The sequence below is a fragment of the Ascidia mentula genome, chromosome 9 (assembly GCF_947561715.1).
Source record: "Ascidia mentula chromosome 9, kaAscMent1.1, whole genome shotgun sequence".
In the NCBI taxonomy this organism is placed as follows: domain Eukaryota; kingdom Metazoa; phylum Chordata; class Ascidiacea; order Phlebobranchia; family Ascidiidae; genus Ascidia; species Ascidia mentula.
Window position 1 is genome coordinate 5,710,791 of NC_138574.1, and position 23,153 is coordinate 5,733,943.

Consider the following 23,153-nt stretch of genomic DNA (forward strand, 5'->3'; position numbering starts at 1 on the left):
CGCTTCCACCCGTTGCACGTTTCAGGTTTCAGGTTTTTAGTTATTTGAAGGGCGAGTTGTGAGGTAGTGGAGAGCCTTTTTATTTTATTTTAACCTAAAATAAGGTGAAAATCGTCAGGGTCACTTGCAACAGAATGGGAAATGATTCCCATGCAGAGCCTTCTTCTAATCTCATGCGACGCTGTTGTAATGGAAACTATTAGTTATGTTGAAGAGCAGTTAAATCCACATGTTAGTTATGAATTGACATGTATGTTAAAAATAATCCGTAAAGATTACATGGTAAGCAATCTTCGCTAAGTTTTGAGAGGTCGTTTGCAAGTGACGTGTTATGATTCGCATATTATTGTAAGGTGGTATATAAATTTTATGCGCCACAAAGTATTGACAAACTACTTTCTACGTCATACAGTCTTGTAAATGCTACTAACCAAAAGATTGATTTTCAGGAATGATATGTAAGATTATATAGACTGATTTGTATGTATAAATTAATATTTGTTTGCGAGGGCAATGGAAAAAGCAAAGAAGCAACACGTGCTAATTGTATGTCTCATTCTATCCACATTAATGCTTTATGAGCTACGTAGCGAAAAAAGTATAAACATGATCAAAACGGGAAGGGATATGTCAATTTCGTCCTTGTACGAAACTAAAGGAATGCTAACGGAACAAGAGGAAATTGGGGATAGTTTGGAAAACGACAACAGAGAATTTATGAGACGAATGAAAAATAGAATGGAGGAGAGACGGAAGAGGGCACGTGACACTTGCAAAAAGTTAGGTATTATAAAATTTTACATATGATTCTGTTTACTGTTTCAAACTATAGTCTGCCACTGGTCTGTAACTGTAGTATAACTTTCTTTTATGAAAAAGTAAATAAATCTTACAATAGTTGGATAATTTACCAATCCAAACTCCAGACAGATATCCCCCAATTTTTATAGTTTATAATTATGAGTTAAATTGTGGAGCAATACTCTCAACAACAATACTGTACTTTAGAAAGCAGTCATCATGCCATCGTGGTTTACGAATAAAAGCATTTTTCACATAAGAAACATTTGCAACAAACATTGGACAAAACGCATGATAAAGAAAGATTTTCGTGCAGATAGTACTGAAATAATAATCGGTTTCTAAAGGAAAATGTTGGGACATTCTGTTTTTCTAGTTGTTTTAGTCGTTGACGACTTGTTGTAAAGTGATATTCGCATTTTTATTGGTCAAAATTGATTACGCTTTTATATGCAGGTCTCACTGGGTCCGGAAAAGACCTGGTTAAATTTATTTCGTCAAAGAAATACAAACTTGTTTACTGTCCAGTTCCTAAGACCGGTTGTTCAAATATGAAGCGGGTTATGTTGGCTCTAAATGGATTTGGAAACAACACAGAAAATATATTTCCAGTGAGACTTTTGCTGCATAAAAAAGTCATAAAATTTGCTTGATTCCTTTTTTTTAGGAGCTAAAACGCACAAATATTAATACTACCGCACTGTCCTGTTCAATGATTTTTAATGTCAAACCCTTTTTGCACTAATACCTACTTAAACCAAACTGTACCCATTTATAGAAAAATGTGATCGATCAAACACAACTCCTTCATAAATTTGTTGCACGAAAATTTACAATCAGAAGTAATGGCTTCCCAGATTTTGAGGAAAAGCAAAACTACACTCGTTTCATTGTAGTAAGACATCCATTTGAACGTGCATTGTCAGCTTACAAAAACAAACTTAACAAGCAATGGATTGCCAAGGTACCTGAATTTAAAAAGAGGGCCAAACTTATGCGTGAAAAATATGGCACTGAAGATCGAAGAAATGGTAAGAAAGATTATTTTTCAGTGTTTTATAATTTGTCGCTGCGTTGCCTGAAACATAAAAAACACTAACAATCCGGATTAAATAGAGTTTGTACCATTCTACCAAAAAAGCGTTTTTGTTTGTTTGTGCATTCATCTTGGTAATTATAGGTTCGATGTTATTTAAACAATTATATAGTTTGAAGTACTTTTAAAGGCATGATAACTTCAACCGTCCTGTTGTAACTTATTATTTACTTCATACACGATTTTACCAGTTAACGCCTATGAAATTATACAAGTTTAAAAATGAGTTTAAAAATTAGTTTGAAAAATGAATTTTTGTGACAAAAACTAGTCATTAAAAGCAGTAACTTTCATACCCACGTTATTTGAATTATTTCTTGCTGATTTGGTCAGGAAAACTAGTAACGTAACGAATCTTTTTTATCGCGGAATAACAATCTCTACTGAGTTTATAAATAGCTCACTTCTGATTTAGTTGACATGCCAATAGTATAAATCGTCTTAATAATCTTCTCAATAATTCACAAAGCAATGTGATTCACTACGTAACGAATCGTTTCTGGCGGAAATTTCTAAGCAAACAAGATGTAGAAATTTCATCGGTATGAAAACTAATAATTCCTCTGTTATATTTTCAGCCACTGGAGAGATTCCAACATTCACTGAATTCATTAATTATATTTACGATGCGAACAACACAAATATTAACGGGAGGGATAACCATTGGAATAGTGTGCGGGTGATTTGCCATCCCTGTCAAAATGATTTTGACGTCATAGCCAAGATAGAAACTATCGAGGAAGACTTAAAGTAAGCGATTGAAAAGGCGTGTGTAAAAAATATGTTTAATATAAGGAATAATTTAAATTAACACAAGAGCATGTGGTAAATTTTTTTCTAAAAGACAAAGTTTTTTTACTAAAGGACAAAGTTTGTTGCTAAAAATAAAAGAATCTACACAACGAAAATTCTCCAACGGAAACTTGTTTATGTAATTTAGATTTTATCTCAGTAGACTAACCGCGTTAATTGTGGCAATATAGGTATATTCTTAACCTTGTTGGTGCTCCAAGGAGTCTCGAAATGCCCAAGGGTTATTCCAAAAGTGGAAAAAGTCAAACAAACATCTACACTGATCCCGAGTTTAAAGATCTGAGCAGCGAAAGTTTAAACAAGTTGTACCAAGTTTACAAGTCGGACTTTGAAATGTTTGCTTATGACAAACCTGAACTATAGGAAAGATTTCCCAAACAGTAATGTATGCAATTCAATGAATAACATCGTTAGCTTAATTTACACATGCGAAAAAATATATTTTGTTTTGTTGTTTATTTTGTTTGTATTGTTATATTGTGTTTTATTGCAGATTTATGACCATTGTTCTCAACTACACAGAAAGTGCTGTCAGAAAAACAAATAGAAAGTGTTGGATTATCATGTTGTCATCATTGCTGCAATACAGCTCTTCTGGCAATTATTTTATTATATCAACGTTTCGGCCACCATGCAGCAGCCTTCATCAGGATGTGCATGTGTTCATCATATTCTGATAAAGGCTGGTGCATTGTGGCTAAAAGGTTGAAATAATAAAAACATTGCCAAAAGAGCCGTATTTAGTAATAAAACATGCCTGGCAGCATCATTAGTAATTTATGTTGTCATCATTGTGCTGATTTGTTGAAATTTACTTTGGATTTTGAAACGGTGCGCTAAGACTGATAAAACTCGAGGTTATGGTATATATTTCTCTGCACTGGTTTCAAGTTTGAATTGAAATATAAGGCGATTGAATGCTTCATTTCAGCCCATTAGTTGGCTTTGGCACATTATCGTTTACAACTAGTCTTTTCCCCTACTTTAAAAAAGGTTGTTAATATCAGGCGGTGGTTAATAGCGATACAGTGTATGTAAGACTTATAAACACAGGAAACCAACATAATAATAATGAAGGTATTTTGTTTCACATCATGTATTTTTGTAAATTTTTGTAAACTTGTGAACAAAATAATACACAGTGTCCCCTGACGATAGCTGTACACTTGCGATGCAACGCACAAGACCAGAGGTTGGGAGCCCACAGCTGTAAAATCACATGTGGATCTTTCTCCGTTCTGACTCCATGGAGCTGAAAGCTTATTTAAGAAAAACCAATGAAAAAAATTAAAATCAGAATAAACAAAATAAATAAATAAAACAAGCCTTTGGCGAATCCGCACGCATTGTGAGTGTTTAAATCAGTGATTCAACATCAATACAGTGACTACATAATCCTTTACATAAAATGTACGGACGTGTATCTCAACCCTTGTGCCACTGATAAATATTTTAAGTTGTTAGTTTTCTTGAGTATAGTAAACTTTACGTCGCTTTGTAGTCGAACATGCGACCAAGGTTTTTCGCCTGGTTTTAACAGCATTATTTGTTTATTACTTTAAATGAAAGCTAGTGAGAGGCCCAGTGCAACAAAAAATAAGTTGAAATTGCAATGAAGGTAACACAAACTGAATTTCTTAAAGTTAAACTTTTTATGCGTGAACCTATATGCGGCTTTTGACTCTATAAATCATTGACTGATAAATACAACATAGGTTAGGGGTAGAACTCTATCTTGAGAATATTTAAGTGAATTACGACATAAAAGCTGGAATAAGAGCTTGTTCATTGCAGAATTTTAAGCAAATAGCTAGATATGGTGCACAAAAATTCAGAATCTTCAAAAAGTCTACCAAAAAGTTACTTTTTGTGTTAGCAGGTAACTTGAAATCAAGGTTTGAACTCAATGTGGGTGTGATGCTGTTTTAATCACTTTGTATTTTTTGTATGATTTCTTATGCAGTTGTTATTGGTCATCGTTTTGCTTTCTGCAACTTATAAATGTTGTATAGCATTGCACGCTCGGGTTTAAAAATTAATTAAATTGAACTTCACATGCAGAACGTTAAGTATATACAGCTTGCGATACACATAGTGCAACAAAATCCCTTATGCCGCCAGGGACAATTACATCTCAAAAACGGGAAAACGTCGTCTTTTGCAATGTACGCAGCCTTTTGATGTATTTGGTTTTTGTTAATGGTTCAAAGTTTGGCTGGGCATAAAATCTTAAATCACATGATATAAACTTGAGGAACGATTTTAAGTTTACGTGATTTCTGTCTTGTATATTTTGTTTATTTTCTAAAGTCAAATCAAATCAAATCATGTGCACACGCTAATGAACAATGCACAAAATGAATGGCACCGATAAAACCATCAAGGTTATCACGTTAGGTTATCAATTCGTGCACCCATAAAAACCCGGTGCCGTCACGTGCGCAATTTTTGTTGACAAACATTAACCTGCTGTACATTAGATTGTTACCAAGGTGCAAGATGTCTCACCCACGACATTGAATTAATTGAGCAATGTGTGTTTACTGTGATATGAATAGCCAGCAGGTAAACACAGGCCCACGTAAGTATTGTCAGAAATGTAAAATCTGTATACACAATACATTGTATACAACATCAAAAATATGAACATTGAGTCGAGGTGGTGGGAGTGATATTTCGCTGGTGACTGATGACATCCGAGTGTGCGCCTTTACTGTACCTAGTAATGCAATATACAGATTACATTAGCAGCCCAACGCTCCGTGAAAGCCGCCTGCCACAGAAGATAAAAGCTGCTGTCAGCGACCTTGACGCAGAAATCTCTTTTTCTCCCCTCCCAAGTATTTGTGACAAAAAGTGATTTGATACCGCGGATTACAATGATTGTCCTTCCGCGTTTACAAAAATGAAATGAATTTAAAGATAAAATGGTTGTGATTATATAAACAAACTAGTGGAACTTGGAGGTATCTTTGCAGCAAATGTTTAAACGTCGATTTGTAGCTGTGTTGTGGTAAACGGGTTATGTTATGATGCTCCACGAAAATGTTGACAAAAATTCAAATAAGAGTTTATCGTTAACTGGTGGATGCTGATACAATGTTAATGTGAGGCGCTGACTGCAACATGTTTTTTGTTTGTAGAAGATAATGAAAATTGTATGTTATCGCTTTTGTTTGTTTAACCAACATTCTTTCATTAACGCACGTCACTCTTTAATTCGCCAAGTCACGATACTCGTGCGTTATAAATCTTATAAGTCCGCTCTAGCACGTGAGAGAAATTCATCTTGGTCAGCTTAGTAACACCGGACTTTTCCGCTGACCAAAGCCTTATGATTTTTATGTAATCTACGTTTGTTTATGACATTTTTACCCGGTCAACACGCCTGAAAGTTAGTCGTTATAATTGACTGCTTGGGCTGTAAAGCCAGACAGTTTCCGAACCGTACGATTGAACATTTGTACTGTCTCAACGCTATCATTGGATATTACGCGAACTTCATCATTGAAATTGCAACTTTTATTGTGAGTACTCGAATGTCTTACTAATTTTAATACAACCCAGTAATTACTAATTGCACAGTGTTGGAGTCTTTTTGGAGTTATAGTTAGGTTTTGTGTTTCACCGAGTAAACATAGCATAAAAGCTACAGTTCGCAGGTTGTCGACAGTTAAGGAAAATATTAAAACATCGGGACACAACCAGATCGCAGACCATACAATAATACATTACCATACAATATTAAATTTCGCAGTTAATGATCGCTAGCATGTTGTGCATAGACTTATGTGAGATTGCTTCCTGTCTGTGTCCCGGTGTATTAGCATTTTCCAGAATTTATAGTGGTATCGTATATCGTCTGGCGCATGAAGTATTGTGTTTGTATTTCTGCAAGGCTAAGTGATAAGCACTTCACAAACATCATTAACCCTGAGTACGGAGGGGCTTCAATGCCTCTCTGTACTTAAACATTTGGGTCAATGTTATCAATTCTGTCCAGCATTTTCAAATGGTCTACGAATCCATTCTCCAAGAAGCATAAGTTCTTGTCGTGATTGAGACATCTTGCACCTTGATAACAATCTAATGTACAGCAGGTTAATATGTGTCAACAAAAATTGCGCACGTGACGGGCACCGGGTTTTAATGGGTACTTGAATTGACAGGATTTTAACATACAGCACAATTCGCTACAACAACGTTCTGGTGTCTTTTTTAACCAATCCACCAAATACATCAAAGGGCTGCGTACAATGCAAAAAACGACATTTTCCCGTTTTTGAGATGTAATTGTGCCTGGCGGCATAAGGGTTTTTGTTGCACTAACATGTGTATCGCAAGCTGTATATACTTAACGTTCTGCATGTGAAGTTCAACTTAATCAATTTTTAAACCCGAGCGTGCAATGCTATTCAACATTTCCAAGTTGCAGAAAGCAAAACGATGACCAATAACAACTGCAAAAGAAATCATACAAAAAATACAAAGTGATAAAACAGCAACATACCCACATTGAGTTTAAACCTTGATTTCAAGTTACCTGCTAACACAAAAATAACTTTTCGGTAAATTTTTTGAAGATTCTGAATTTTTATGCACCATATCTAGCTATTTGCTTAAAATTCTGTAATGAATAAGCTTATATTCAAGCTTTAATGTCGTGATTCACTGAAATATTCTCAAGGTAGAGTTCTACCCCTAACCTATGCCGTATTTATTCAGTCAAAGATTTAAAGAGTCAAAAGCCGCATACAGGTTCACGCATAAAAAGTTTAACTTTAAGAAATTCAGTTTGTGTTACCTTCATTGCAATTTCAAACTTATTTTTTGTTGCACTGGGCCTCTCACTATAGCTTTCATTTAAAGTAATAAAACAAATAACGCTGTTAAAACCAGGCAAAAAAACTTGGTCGCATGTTCGACTACAAAGCGACGTAAAGTTTACTATACTCAAAAAAACTAACAACTTAAAATATTTATCAGTGGCACAAGGGTGAAGAAACGTCCCAACATTTTATGTAAAGGATTATGTAGACACTGTATTGATGTTGAATCACTGATTTAAACACTCACAACGCGTGCGGATTCGCCAAAGGCTTGTTTCATTTATTATTTTGTTTATTCTGATTTTAATTTTTTGCATTGGTTTTTCTTGAATAAGCTTTCCGCTCCATGGAGCCAGAACGGAGAAAGATTTACATGCGGTTTTACAGCTGTGGTCTCCCAACCTCTGGTCTTGTGCGTTGCATCGCAAGTGTACAGGTATCGTCAGGGGGTACTGTGTATTATTTTGCTTAATTTTGGCCACGCAGTTTACAAAATTCATGATGCGAAATAAAATAACTTCATTATTATTATGTTGGTTTCCTGTGTAAGTCTTACATACACAGTATCGCTATTAACCACCGCCTGAACAAGTAGGCGAAAAGACCAGTTGTAAACGATAATGTACCAAAACGAACTAATGGGCTGAGATGAAACACATTCAATCGCCTTATATTTCAAATTAAACTTGAAACCAGTACAGAGAAAGATATAACATAACCTCGAGTTTTATCAGTCTTAGCGCACCGTTTTAAAATCCGACGTAAAGTTCAACATATCAGCAAACTGATGACAACATAAATTACTAATGATGCTGCCAGACATGTTTTGTTGCTGCAATACGGCTCTTTTGGCAATAATTTTATTATATCAACCTTTTAGCCACAATGCAGCAGTCTTTATCGGAATATGATGAACACATGCACATCCTGATGAAGGCTGCTGCATGGTGGCCGAAACGTTGATATAATAAATTAATTGCCAGAAGAGCCGTATTGCAGAAATGATGACAAGTTTTGACAACCTTATAATCCAACACTTTCTTTTTGTTTTTGTGAAAGCACTTTCTGTGTAGTTGAGAACAATGGTCATAACTCTGCAATAAAACAAAATATAACAATACAAACAAAATAAACAACAAAACAAAATATTAATTTTTTCGCATGTGTAAATTAAGCTAATGATGTTATTCATTGAATTGCATACATTACTGTTTGGGGGATTTTTCCTATAGTTCAGGTTTGTCATAAGCAAACATTTCAAAGTCCCACTTGTAAACTTGGTACAACTTGTTTAAACTTTCGCTGCTCAGATCTTTAAACTCGGGATCAGTGTAGATATTTGTTTGACTTTTTCCACTTTTAGAATAACCCTTGGGCATTCCGAGACTCCTTGGAGCACCAACAAGGCTAAGAATATAGCTATATTGCCACAATTAACGCGGTTAACTCTACTGACATAAAATTTAAATTACATAAACAAGTTTCCGTTGGTAAATATTCATTGTGTAGATTCTTTTATTTTTAGAAAAAACTTTGTCTTTTAGTAAAAAAATTTACCACAGGCTCTTGTGTCAGTTTAAATTATTCCATTTTTTGAACATATTTCTTTACACACGCCTTGCCAAGCGCTTACTTTAAGTCTTCCTCGATAGTTTCTATCTTGGCTATGACGTCAAAGTCATTTTGACAGGGATGGCAAACCACCCGCACACTATTCCAATGGTTATCGATCACGTTAATATCTGTATTGTTCGCATCGTAAATATAATCAATGAATTCTGTAAATGTTGGAATCTCTCCAGTAGCTGAAAATATAACAGAGGAACCATTAGTTTTCATACGGATAAAATTTCTACATAATTGTTGCTAAAAAAATTTCCGCCAGAAACGATTCGTTACGTAGTGAATCACAATGCTTTGTAAATTATTCAGAAGATTATTAAGACGTTTTATTCTATAGGCTTGTCAACTAAATCAGGAGTGCGCTTTTTATAAACTCAGTAAAGGTTGTTATTCCGCGATAGAAAAGATTCGTTAGGTTACTAGTTTTTCTGCCCAGTCAGCAAGAAATAATTCAAATAACATGGGTATGAAAGTTACTGCTTTTAATGACTAGTTTTTGTCACAAAAATGCATTTTTCAAACTCATTTTTAAACTTGTATAATTGCACAGGCGTTAACTGGTAAAATCGTGTATGAAGTAAACATTAAATCGTGTATACAAACTATATAATTGTTTAAATAACATCGAATTTATAATGACCAAGATGAATGCACAAACAAACAAAAACGCTTTTTTGGTAGAATGATACAAACTCTATTTAATCCGGATTGTCAGTGTTTTTTTATGTTTTAAAACAGTGAAAAATATTCATTCTTACCATTTCTTCGATCTTCAGTGCCATATTTTTCACGAATAAGTCTGGCCCTCTTTGTAAATTGAGGTACCTTGGCATTCCATTGCTTGGTAAGTTTGTTTTTGTAAGCTGACAACGCACGTTCAAATGGATGTCTTACTACAATGAAACGAGTGTAGTTTTGCTTTTCCTCAAAATCTGGGAAGCCATTACTTATGATTGTAAAGTTTCGTGCAACAATTTGATGAAGGAGGTCTGTTTGACCGATCACATTTTTCTATAAATGGCCAAAGTTTGGTTTGAGTAGGTATTAGTGCAAACAGGGTTTGACATTAAAAATCATAGAGCGGCAAAACATGTCAGTGCGGTAATCTTAAACGTTTTGCGTTTTAGCTCCTTAAAAAAAGAAATCAAGAAAATTTTATGACTTTTTTATGCAGCAAAAGTCTCACTGGAAATATGTTTTCTGTTTTGTTTCCTAATCCATTTAGACCCAACATAACCCGCTTCATGTTTGAGCAACCGGTTTTAGGAACTGGACAGTAAACAAGTTTGTATTTCTTTGAGGAAAGTAATTTAACCATGTCTTTTCCGGACTCAGTGAGACCTGCATATAAAAATGTAATCAATTTTGACCAATAAAAATGCGAATATCACTTTACAACAAGTCACCAACGACTGAAACAACTAGAAAAACAGAATGTCCTGACGTTTTCCTTTAGAAACCGATTATTATTTCTGTACTATCTGCACGAAAGTCTTCATTTGTTATGCGTTGTGTCCAATGTTTGTTGCAAATGTTTCTTATGTAAAAAATGCTTTTATTCGTAAACCGCGATGTCATGATGACTGCTTTTTGAAGTGCAGTATTGTTGTTAAGAGTATTGCTCCACAATTTAACTCATAATTCCAAACTATAAAAATTGGGGCATATTTGTCTGGAGTTTGGATTGAAAATTATCCAACTATTGTAAGATTTATTTATTTTTCCATAAAAGAAAGTTATACTACAGTTACAGACCAGTCGCTGACTATAGTTTACAACAGTAAACAAACATTTTATTATACCTAACTTTTTGCAAGTGTCACGTGCCCTTTTCCGTCTCTCCTCCATTCTAATTTTCATTCGTCTCATAAATTCTCTGTTGTCGTTTTCCAAACTATCTTCAATTTCCTCTTGTTCCGTTAGCATTCCTTTATTTTTGTACAAGGGTGAAATTGACATATCCCTTCCCGTTTTGATCATGTTTATGCTTTGTACGCTATGTAGCTCATAAAGCAGCATTGATGCGGATAGAATGAGACATACAATTAGCACGTGTTGCTTCTTCACTTTTTTCATTGCCCTTGCAAACAAATATCATTTTATACAAACAAATCAGTCTTATAATCTTACATATCATTCCTGAAAATCAATCTTTTAGTTAGTTGACGTAGAAGGTAGTTTGTCAATACTTTGTAGCGCATAAAATTTATACACCACCTTACAATAATATGCGAATCATAACACATCACTTGCAAACGACCTCTCAAAACTTAGCGAAGAGTACTTAGCATGCCATCCTTACGGATTATTTTTAACATACGTGTCAATTCATAACTAGCTGGCGGATTAAACTTGCTCTTCAATATAACCAATAGTTTCCATTAGAACAGCGTCGCATAAGATTAGAAGAATGCTCTGCATGGATGCTTGTGAATTGAATCTGGGAATCAATTCCCATTCTGTTGCAAGTGGCCTTGACGATTTCCACCTTATTTTAGGTTAAAATAAAATAAAATGACTCTGCACTACCTCACAACTCGCCCTTCACATAACTAAAATGCAACCTTAAAAAATAAAAACACGGTGATGATAAAACACGGGAAAAACAAAATTCCCTATTTCCCGTGTAATTGTTTTTTTCCTGTTTCCTTATCTTTTCAGCGTTTTCGTGTGGGACAAATATATTTCTTTTGTGAGTGGAGAATCTTTTTATTTTATTTTAACATAATTCTTGCTTTGCTTTTTTATGGACACTGATGATGCTTTTAACAAAGCGAAATATATATGTCTAATTTAACAAGACTGGCAGATTTTAGCCTGGAATGAAAGTTTCTTAGATAGTGTTATACATGGACATCACATCTTGCACGTAGGAACGGAATCAATACTATAACAACAACAAAAACAATTAAATCTATATTACCGTTAAAGTAACATTTTGTAACATACGTCACAGCAACCAGTGCTTGTATTGCGTAATGTTTTTGCGTGCAGCTTTGCACATGTACTGCATAATCCCATAATGTGACCCAAATGATTTAGCCATCGAATATTCTCGAGTAAAGTGATTCATTCAACATCCTGTTTACCACATAAAATGTTCTCCTATGCTTATGTCACATCACACCTATGTTCTTGTATTATATTACTTTAAGCGCCTCATGATATCACGTGACATTATTGACCAATCAGCTCTGATATTGGAGAGCGTTAAAGAGCCCAGTTTTTACCCGTAAATTCAGTCAAGTCAAGTCAAGTCTAGTCTTCGCCATTCTATTTGCTGGCATCCTAACAACGTTGTATTGAAAGTTGTTATGTACCGTCGTAATGAAGAAGATAACAGAAATGAATACAATTATTCGGGAAGAGATCTTGGTTCTGGGTGCTTTATAGAACGGGGCAGAAGCAGGTTTAACCATCAAAGAGACTCAATAACCGCTCAGGCCATCGAGACACCGTTAAATATCTCTGAGACCCTTAGAGTTATTTACAATTTCAAGTAAAGCCACAATTGTTATTTGTTGTAATTCAATTGTAACCAAAATCAACCGTTTATATTTGCGCATCCGGTGGGCGGTTATAACAGAACAACCAACTCACTTCCTCAACTGAATGTCAACATAACCCGCACCCTTACCTATTCGGTGGCTACTTATATGGGATATAAAAATTGATGCATTCCTGCCATTTTTGTGACAAATACACACTTTACATTACTTTTCGAAGAAAGCTATACGAATACCAACATTTCAAAATCCACTGACATCATATTGCACAATGGCTGTCAAGTCAAGAAGATTTGAATTTGTTTCACTTTTCTCTCACAAAAACGTTACTCAAATCTCGGTTGTATGCATAAATATTTTCCACAAGCTTCCAGCTACCATCGCATACCAATCGCAAATAATGTATACAAACCGTGTGCTGAGTTATTGAGACAATTGACAAGGAAGTTACGTATCCTATATGGTGGCCCATATACCAGTTTGTCTGATACGTAACTTCCCCGGGCCTTACGGCACTATTGGTTGAGATTTGATTGGCCATAGTGTTTCCACCTTGTATTTTTCCAATAGTGCCGTCGGGCCCCGTGTCACAATAATCATAAGATAAACAAAGCCGAGCCAATAGTATGATTTGTGTAAGCTGCAGACAGATGGCCATTGTTTCGACCTAAAAGTCTCATCAGTGTAGCTGGTGTGACTGTCAAACGACTTTGCTGACCTAACGACCAAGCAAAGACTTCCACTTTGAGGTGATTGTGCAATCACCGCCATTGGGCACCAATCTAGGTGCAACGTTACGTAGAAAATAAGGTGGAAACATATGGCCAAGCAAAAGTTGAAACAGTCGCCATTTGTATTCAGCATACACAATTGATATTATTGGCTCAACTTTGTTTGTCGAAATATAATTGTCTAATTTAACAAGACTGACAGACTTCAGCCTGCAACTAAAGTTTCGGAATTAGAAATGTAGTGCTCTTCTGGCATAAACATACTGTATTTTACGACGTTTCGTCTGCCATGCGGCGAGACTTCATCAGGAAAAACGCAACAATTGAATCACATTGAAACACGCAAGGGCACAAAAGAAAAAGAAAAAAGGGGAAAGGTTGACACCGCTTGTCAACTCACGTGCTAGAGGCAGAGGCACCAAACATTGCAGAAGACACAACAATTACAACAAATTATTGTAAACTGCCGGAAAGAAAACACATTGTTCTTTGTTATTGACGCAACCACTATTTTTGTGGATGTGCAACGACTCAAGAAATAGCCGCTTGGCGTGGTCCAGCTCCATTTCCAGGACTTGGGCTCTATTAAAGTCAACTTTATGTCGCAATGTCACCGCATGATTGGCCAACGCAGTCTTGCTGGCATCTTTCGATGCGACATCACGGCGATGCTCTTTCAGTCGCGTCTTGAAGGCCCTCCCGGTTTGGCCGATGTATACACCACTGCAATCCTTGCATGGTATTGAATAGACCACCCCCTTTGGCTCGAAAGCCTCCATAGCAATGGGTCGTGAAATTAGATTGCCAAGCGTTGTATGAGGCTTCGTGTAAACTTTTATGCCGTAATCCGACATCAATCTTCGCAATGTTTCGGTAAGGCCAGGGACGTAGGGAATTACAACTGTTGCGCTAGTGGGCGTTTCATGCTTCTGGGTTAATGCCGTTCTCGCGCTTAACATCCAGGCAGGATATTGATTTGTTCGCTGCGCATTTTTTACGACACTAATCTCTTTTGCTTGGTCTTCTAGCCTTGAAATGTGGGCCTTGGCTCTATCCATAAGCGATCTTACAACCGCCCTTTTATGTTCTATCGGGTGTGCCGAAAGAAACGAAAGGTAGCGATTCGTGTGTGTTGGTTTTCGATGAACACGAGTATTGATAACTCCATCCTTGTCCCGATAAACTTCTACATCCAAGAAGGGTATTTTGCCACCACTCTCCTCCTCCAACGTAAACTTGATGGAATCCTCGATGCTGTTAATGTAGGTCAGGAAGTCTTGCACTTTTGCTGTATCAAGAATGGTAAACGTATCATCCACATATCGTCTCCAGTAATGCGGAGGATGCGCAAAAGTGGTAAGGGCTCTCTCCTCGATAGTTTCCATAACAATATTAGCCACTACAACGGATATGGTGGAACCCATCGCCGTCTCGAACACCTGTTGGTAAAACTCACCCAGAAACGAGAAATACGTCCCGTTTAAACACAATTTAAGTCCCTCTGCAATGTCTTCCCGGGACAACCACTTTTGCGCATCCTCCGCGTTACTGGGATAAATTTTGTTGAAATTTCAACGGTATTGTCCACATAAATGTTTTTTCTCAGGAGACACGAGGATTAGAAAACTTTCCAAATTCACGTGCAGTTTCACGTAGGCAGAATGTGGCGCTGGCGCAGCTTGGGGACGACTTCGCGCCAAATAAATGAACATTCATTCGGTGCGGCACAGGGTTCTTCAGTGTGTCGCTTGCTGCTGCGTGACGTGTACTTGATGGAACATGGCTTCTGTGTCTGCAACCAAGGTGACGGCTCATTTGCAGAATCTCTAAAGTACTCCAACCAACGAGTTTATCAAGTCTGGCCCTTCCATCAAGTGATCGTTGATGGGATTACCATCGCACTTGTGCGGCACAGTCAAAAATGATTCGAAGCTTTACCGGCTTCTTTGGGTTGACCACGGGGTGGTAAGGAAGGTACCACTTCCGAGGTTCGGCAAAACCCTTTGACTTAAACTTGCATCAAGTGAGAGGATTTGCATCTGCTGAACATACCTTTGACTTAAACTTGCATCAAGTGACAAACGCTTCTTAAGACCAGACAATCGTTTCTGCACCAATTTCAAAGTGTTGGGAAGAATATTTGTCGAATTTCGCCACAACAGTGGCAACTGGTAATGTCCATCTTTGTGTTCCACTTGTTTGGCTATGATGTCATATGCAATGACGTCCTTTGCTTTCCAGTTGCTCTGGAGCCACTGTAGGAAGCATTCAGCATCCCCCAAATTACCACTTCCTCGGTCACGATGACGTCATCGATGTTATTAAAGGGATTGAAACGTTCAATTCCTTGCAACAGAAAACTACAACCCCTGGAGGTTTTCTGAGGAAGATCACCATCCCGCAACCAACCTAGAGGCGTTTTGACAGCTTTCGGGTACTCCGGATCATGAGAGAACCGACTCTCCAAACATTGATGAACTAAGTAGTTGTCTGTACCAATAAGTAACGTGATATATACCCACCTTTGATTTGAGGTAAATGTACTTCCTGCAGGTGCTTGGGACGAACAGGAGTTCCAAACTTTGGGATATGCTCAGGCGGAACAGGAATTTTCGTCAAGTAGCGTCACTTCATGTAAATTGAACTCCTCTCCTCCCATCAAGGACAGTACTGTCATGGGGACTTTCACGATGTTCAGCTCCTTTGCACCATTGATCAAACCGATCTTCATACAAACTGATTCGCCGCCTACCTAAACATCCAACCTGTTGATCAGCCGTTTCTCACGTAAGGTTTTGTCCGAACCAGTCACCAGCAGGCCATGTATTTCAATTTCCTTGTCGCCAACGCGGACTCGAACAATGTCTAACCAAGAGGACAATGAGTTGCTACCATGACAGCCCACGGTATTCAAGCAACTACCCTACGTAAACACAAACCTTTCGCTCTCAAATTGTCGTCGCTCAGGATACGATTTTCGTTTAATCCTTTAGAGCCACAGGGGTCACCGGTGACCCCATGACTTTAAAGACTCATACAACAAAGGTTTTTGTTTTTTCGATTTTTTTTACTTTTAAAGCCCAGAATCTACATAAAATTTTAAAGCCGGTAGATGTCGCTATAGCGATTTGTTTGATTGACAAAGCAACCACACCGGAAAGAAACGCAAAAGTGCTTAATAAGCTACATCTACATATGTAAAAAATATCATTAAATTGGTGAACAATTTGCAAATAAAGTTGGTAATCCTTTAGCTAAGGCCTTGTATAATATCTATAAAAAATTAATCAGAATTGTTCTTCTGGCACTTAAGTTTCTAAAGTTTTATTTGAAACCAACGTTTCGTCTGCCATCCGGCGAGACTTCCTCAGGGTTATGTCAACAGTGAAGCATCACGCACATAAACACTAAAAACGCAAGAAAAACACAAGGAAAAAGGGGAATAGATAACACTCACAACAAGTTGTTGTAAACCGCTGGAAAGTACATACATTGCTCCTCATCGTTTACGCAATGGTCGTTCTTGTGAATGTGGAGTGTCTCCAGGAACAGACGTTTTGTATGATCGTCCCCCATCTCTAGGACTCGAACCTTGTCGAAGTTAACTCGGTGGCCGAGTGTGGCAGCGTGTTTCGCCAGTGCTGTCGTCTGGCTATTCTTTGCTGCAACGTCGCGGCGATGCTCTTTTAACCGCGTCTGCAACGCTCTTCCGGTTTCACCTATATATGCTCCACCGCAGTCCTTACATGGAATGTGATATACAACGCCTTTGGGTTGGGCCGTACCCTTTTCTTCGGGTGCGACACCATTCTGCCCAGTGTTCAGTGTGGCTTTGTGTAGACCGCAATACCATAGTCCAACACCATACGCCTTAGCGTGTCTGTCAAAACAGGTACGTAGGGCAAAACGATCGTACCGGTAGCTGGCGCTGTTCCTTGTGGTTTGACTGTGGGCTTTCTTCTAAACATCCATGACAGATACAGATTTTTCCGCAATGCATTCTTGATGAATTTCACTTCTTCTTTAAAATAGAAGTATATCTTTAACACACTCCACATTCACAAGAACGACCAATGCGTAAACGACAAGGAGCAATGTATGTAATTTCCAGCGGTTTACAACAACTTGTTGTAAGTGTTACGCCTCGCTACACAACTAGTCACGTGACGATACAAGCCATTGTTATCTATTCCCCTTTTTCCTCGTGTTTTTCTTGTGATTTTAGTGTTTATGTGCGTGATGCTTCACTGTTGACATAACCCTGAGGAAGTCTCGCCGGATGTCAGACGAAACGTTGGTTTCAAATAAAACTTTAGAAACTTAAGTGCCAGAAGAACAATTCTGATTAATTTTTTATAGATAATATACAAGGCCTCAGCTAAAGGATTACCAACTTTATTTGCAAATTGTTCACCAATTGAATGGTATTTTTTTTACATATGTAAATATAGCCTATCAAGCACTTTTGCGTTTCCTTCCGGTGTGGTTGCTTTGTCAATCAAAAAATCGCTTTTGCGACATCTACCGGCTTTAAAATTTTATGTAGATTCTGGGCTTAAAAAGTAAAAAAAAACGAAACCTTTCTTGTATGAGTCTTTAAATTCATGGGGTCACCGGTGACCCTGTGGATCAAAAGGGTTAAACGAAATTCGTACCCTGAGCGACGATAATTTGAGAGCGAAAGGTTTGTGCTTACGTAGGGTAGTTGCTTGAATACCGTGGGCTGTCATGGTAGCAACTCATTGTCCTCTTGGTTAGACATTGTTCCCGTTCGAGTCCGCGTTGGCGACAAGGAAATTGAAATACATGGCCTGCTGGTGACTGGTTCGGACAAAACCTTAGACTCGAGCGGCCGCGCATCTGATCGGAGGTGAAAAGGCTCAAAATCGTGCGACAAGTTTTTCAATCAGAGTTAATCAACTATATTTTGTTTTTTTAAGAAACTCTATATAAACCTATGGAAAATGCTGCTTCGATCCATTTCGTTTTTACAACGAAGTACTGTCAAAATTTACAGCTATCTTTTTACAAGTTTTTTTGAAAAGTTTTGAAATGTCTTCTTCCATGTTCAGTGGTTTTGATATAGTCTGCAGCCAGAGAAAGGTATGTGTACTTGATCTTTTATTGATGATTTGTTGTGGTTAATGGCATAAGATACTTTTACAGTCCAGCAGAGTGGAGAGATATGAACCGGGCATCTCTGGCAAGCAGACAGTGTGGAGGATTCCGGAGAAGAGTGTTCGGAATCGGTTGCTGCTCCTCTCGGACAGCAACGCCAGGCGGTTTGTATCTCTGTATACAGTTAAACCAAGCGATGACTTTTGTTCAGACTTTGCGGCTCTGACTATGCCCGGAGGAAGGATTGACCATGCGATCGTTTTATCAACATTTTCCAGTTTTGACTCATCGAAACACGCCGATTGGTGTTTGTTGATTAAATCCCTTTACAACACAAATTTCGCCAAACTTCAGTTAAAGAATAAAAACAAAATTACTGAAACGTATTTAGGGAAAACTAAGGAGAACATAATTAACGTCTGTTCTTCAACGTAATTTTGTCACTGAAAACATAACATTGGCAGACTCAAACAAAGAATTAAATAATACCTCTTCTCCTGTTCTACACTACAATATCAGTTGTCAAAATGTTCATTTAAATGACGAAACAAATGATGGAAATGTTGGTAAAATATCATCGAACGACGATGTTTGCAAATTATCTAAGAGAACAGCTGAGTGCTCATTTTTATCCGGCAATATTAGCATCAGTCAAACTGAAATTTGGGAACGAAACTCTTTTGAAAAATCTGCCACGTTTACTTCGTCCGAAAACAATTTCAGGTTGATCATTGGATCCGTTCGCAACAGACGCTGCACAGGTAAAGACTGGCCTGACATTATAAGATATGGGATAAAAAGCAGTAACCCGTATTGCAGTTTTATAGTTATCGATCAGCACTGGAACCAGAAACGCACTTCAAAGCGATATTTTAATTGTAAAATGAGGTGTAAATTTGAATTTTGTGGTTGCGTGGCTGACGTTGATTTAAAATCCATGACGTTGCGCTTGTTTTTATGTTAGCTATTCTAGAGTATACGACAAAATGTTGCAACAGCTAAATCGTGCTACCTAAAAGGCGCCCGTTTAGAAAACGTAAAAAAAAACGAATTAGAAAACTGTGATGTTTCTAAAAAACAATTAGAATATTGTAAAGGTTTAGATGCAGACATTTTAGCATCTGGTAATATAGAGATGGCGTACCATCGAAATCCGTTTTGCAATAAGCAAGAAATACGGCTATTAAAATCGATGTACCACCGGGTAATGAGGTGGAGGCGCTTATATCGATTCAAGATAAGCAAAAAAATTCTATTTCGTATGAGAAGAATAAATTACTCGGTACTTTATAACACGTTAACACGTCGCCTAGTATAATGCTGTGGTCCCAACAATCTTTGGAAATTTTTCACGATCGTACTAAGCACGACATAATGTACATCGATACCACCGGAAGCGTTATAAAAAATCGTTTGCATTTCTACGCCTATGAAATTGTAATTAGAAATCCCACCAAAGGCACCGCACCTTAAGCAGTTGCGACATATGTCACCAATAGGCATAACGTCACATCGATTTCTCATTTTTTAAAAACGTTGAAAAGTGATGAAGATAAATTTGCTGCGAAAACAAGAGTAAAACTTATTATTTGTAATGGTTCCATGGCGATAATTCGCGCTTTTTGACGGAATACATGACAGAGGATTTCGAATCGTACGTTGATAGGTGTTATTCTGTTGTATCTGGTACGGCTGCCAACAGACAATTAAACGAAAAACCGTTTTTTCATTTATGCACGAGTCATATTATGAAAATGTTGAAACAACTTTGTGCAATAAATGAAAAAAGGCGCATAGAATCTATGTATATCATGGCATTGTTGGTGGCCGCTACCAGTATGGAAGAAATCGGCGACATTTTGTTTCACGCAACACGGCTTGGTCATAGTGTTTCCACCTTGTTTTTTCCGTAAGTTGCACCTAGATTGGTGCCCAAAGGATGACGGTGATTGTGTAGTCACCACAAAGTGGAAGTCTTTGCTCGGCCGTTTGGTCAGCAAAGTCGTCTGATAGTCACGCCAGCTGCACTGATGAGACCTTTTAGGTCGAAACAGTTGCCCTCTGTCTGCAGCTTACACAATTCATATTATTGGCTTCACTTTGCGGGGCTGACCGAACGATTGGTTGAAATTTGCTTGGCCACAGTGTTTCCACCTTGTTTTCTCCGTAAGGTTGCACCTAGTTTGGTGCCCAACTAATGACGGTGATTGTATAGTCACCACAAAGTGGAAGTCTTTGCTTGACTCTTTGGTTAGCAAAGTCGTCTTATAGTCACACCAGCTGCACTGATGAGACCTTTTAGGTCGAAACAGTGGCCATCTGTCTGCAGCTTATACACATAATTTGACAAATTACCTTCAAGCTTTTCACATTTTTGGCAATTTTAGTCATTGCTTCCACCTTATCACATTCCACAAACACAACAGAAGGTTGTGAGTGCATAACTTGGTTTGTGATTTCCTATGTATACAATACAAAAAAAATTTAATTTGCATGGAGGATTTTTTTCAGCAGTTGCTAATTCGGACACTACACAGATATCAGTAATGTAATATATTTTGACATAGATTATCTGTAAAAAATGTAAACCATTTTTACCATTCTGGATTGCCATTTTGCAAAATTTAAAAAAAACATTATTCATATTGACCATATAGGATGTAACATGTTATTACCTACAGTGTAATTCGGATTGCATGTAGTAAGCATGGCACCACATGCAATGGCAGCAACCACAACTATTGGATGCGCTCATAGCCATCTTTGCCAGTATATGTTTTTTTCCGTTGTTGTCGGCGTCACTCTACAATAATTGGCAATGAAATTATACTAAACACAAATCAGAGCAGGTAAATAACAACAAACCAAACAAATTGCGAGATTGTGGAAACCGAAAATTACCGAAAGGGATTTTATTTACACAAAAATTAAACAAAAAATTAATAGCATTGAGCATAAATTGACAATAATTGTTAGAGTGACAATGGTCAGAAAACACTTCTTCGTAATGTTGCCTAACACAACGCACATATCTTGGGCAATATTAATCTTGAAAATTTGTAAGGAATATCGAATATGTACGCCTGTACATCTTAAAGTGACTTCTCATAAAACTGTATTACTCAATACCCATCAAAAAAATAAAAATTTTGGTGCAAGGATCAACTTGTAGTTTTGCCATAATGTTTGCACAGTGAACTTCTACTTGATTTATTTGGAAAAAGCGCAGTCCTGGGTTTTCCGCAACAGTTTATTTCAAAGCAGCGCAGGGACTGCGGACTGCGATGGATTTAAAAATATTTGGGAGGAGATAAAGACAACTGTTTGTTACGTCATACGCGCAACATTAATTGCGATTATTATGTAACAGATTAAGATGCAGTTCAGTAAGTAACATCCAGCAGTTGTTATAACGTCATGGCTTGATGAATGAACGGTTATAAAACAGAAAGAAACATTACGATATAATTATAAAACAACACACAAATTATCTGAAAATGTCGCAGACCGAATTAACTATTCGGAATCACTCAAAAGTCAGTTTGTTAAGAAACGCAACTTATCACGCGAATTAGGCAAAGATCCGGTTCAAAATGGGTTTCACTGCATAATGTTCTTCAGTGCGAAAACAGCTGATTTTAAATGGTTGCCTATTAAGCCATGCCCAAAGTTTGGCGCCCAATCATCATAAAAGAAGCGTCAACTCTTCAGGCACGACAAGCATTTAAGACTTAATATTACCATTAATATATCATCCAAGTGCTTCTGCAGTTTGCTCCAAACATATTCGCTAAACTTATCAACAGGTAGTGCAACAAATGGATGGGAAGCTCGTAGTAAAATTCTGATATTTACTGTTTATTAAAGACTGCGATATTCATTCCGTCTTCATTTCCGTCACTGTTTTTTTGTATTCTGTGTGCGTTATCGCCTTATCGCAGTTCTACGTCACTGCCCTTTCTCCCCCCACAACACCTTTAGTGCAGTCTCTCGTCGTTTCTCTTGTTACCACAGCGGCTTGTCGCAGAAAACAGTTTTTATCGTTTTAATCGCTTTAGTTTTTTGTCTTGGCAGTCCCGAAAGTGGACTTCCACTGTTGAGGTTTTTTGTTTTTGTTGTGGTTTTTAATTTGTTATTGTCATTCTGTTTTAGACAGAAAGTGAAAATGCCAATAGGCGAAATTAATATTTCTGTAATAAAGATCTTATACTGGCACTGCTCGTCTTTTACGCCTTTGGGCTCTAGGAATATTACTGATGAAAACTGTTGAATCGTTGTCTACCTAGAATTCATATTCCAGAAAAATCTCTATACATACATCAAGAACAGTACATATGTTTGAAATATATTTTATTGTTCCGGATAATTTTTTGAGTCCCGTTCTTATGGTTTATCTGCAGACCAAAGGGATGCTAAGGTATTCTAATTTACACTTTTAAGCAAATGCAAAATTAATTTTGTCATTATTTTAGACAAACATTTCGAAAAAACTTTTACCATACATTGCTAACATGTTTTCATTTTTTCGCAAATTGTTTCTCTCATCTTCATTCATGTCCACCACCTCCTCCAGTGACATCAATTCTGAAAAGAATCCAACCAAAAAAATGCAAAATAATATTATCTGGATGGGAAC

At 37.2% G+C, this 23,153-nt stretch overlaps 1 protein-coding gene across 1 annotated transcript; it reads left to right on the forward strand.

Annotated features, from left to right (window-relative positions):
- Positions 1–606: 606 nt before the first annotated feature.
- Positions 607–3,073, forward strand: LOC145914429 (carbohydrate sulfotransferase 11-like). The gene is made up of 5 exons (XM_083002258.1): positions 607–784; positions 1,258–1,412; positions 1,580–1,832; positions 2,476–2,647; positions 2,881–3,073. The coding sequence occupies exons 1-5, from the start codon at positions 607–609 to the stop codon at positions 3,071–3,073; spliced, it is 951 nt and encodes a 316-aa protein (XP_082858384.1).
- The last annotated feature ends 20,080 nt before the right edge of the window (positions 3,074–23,153 follow it).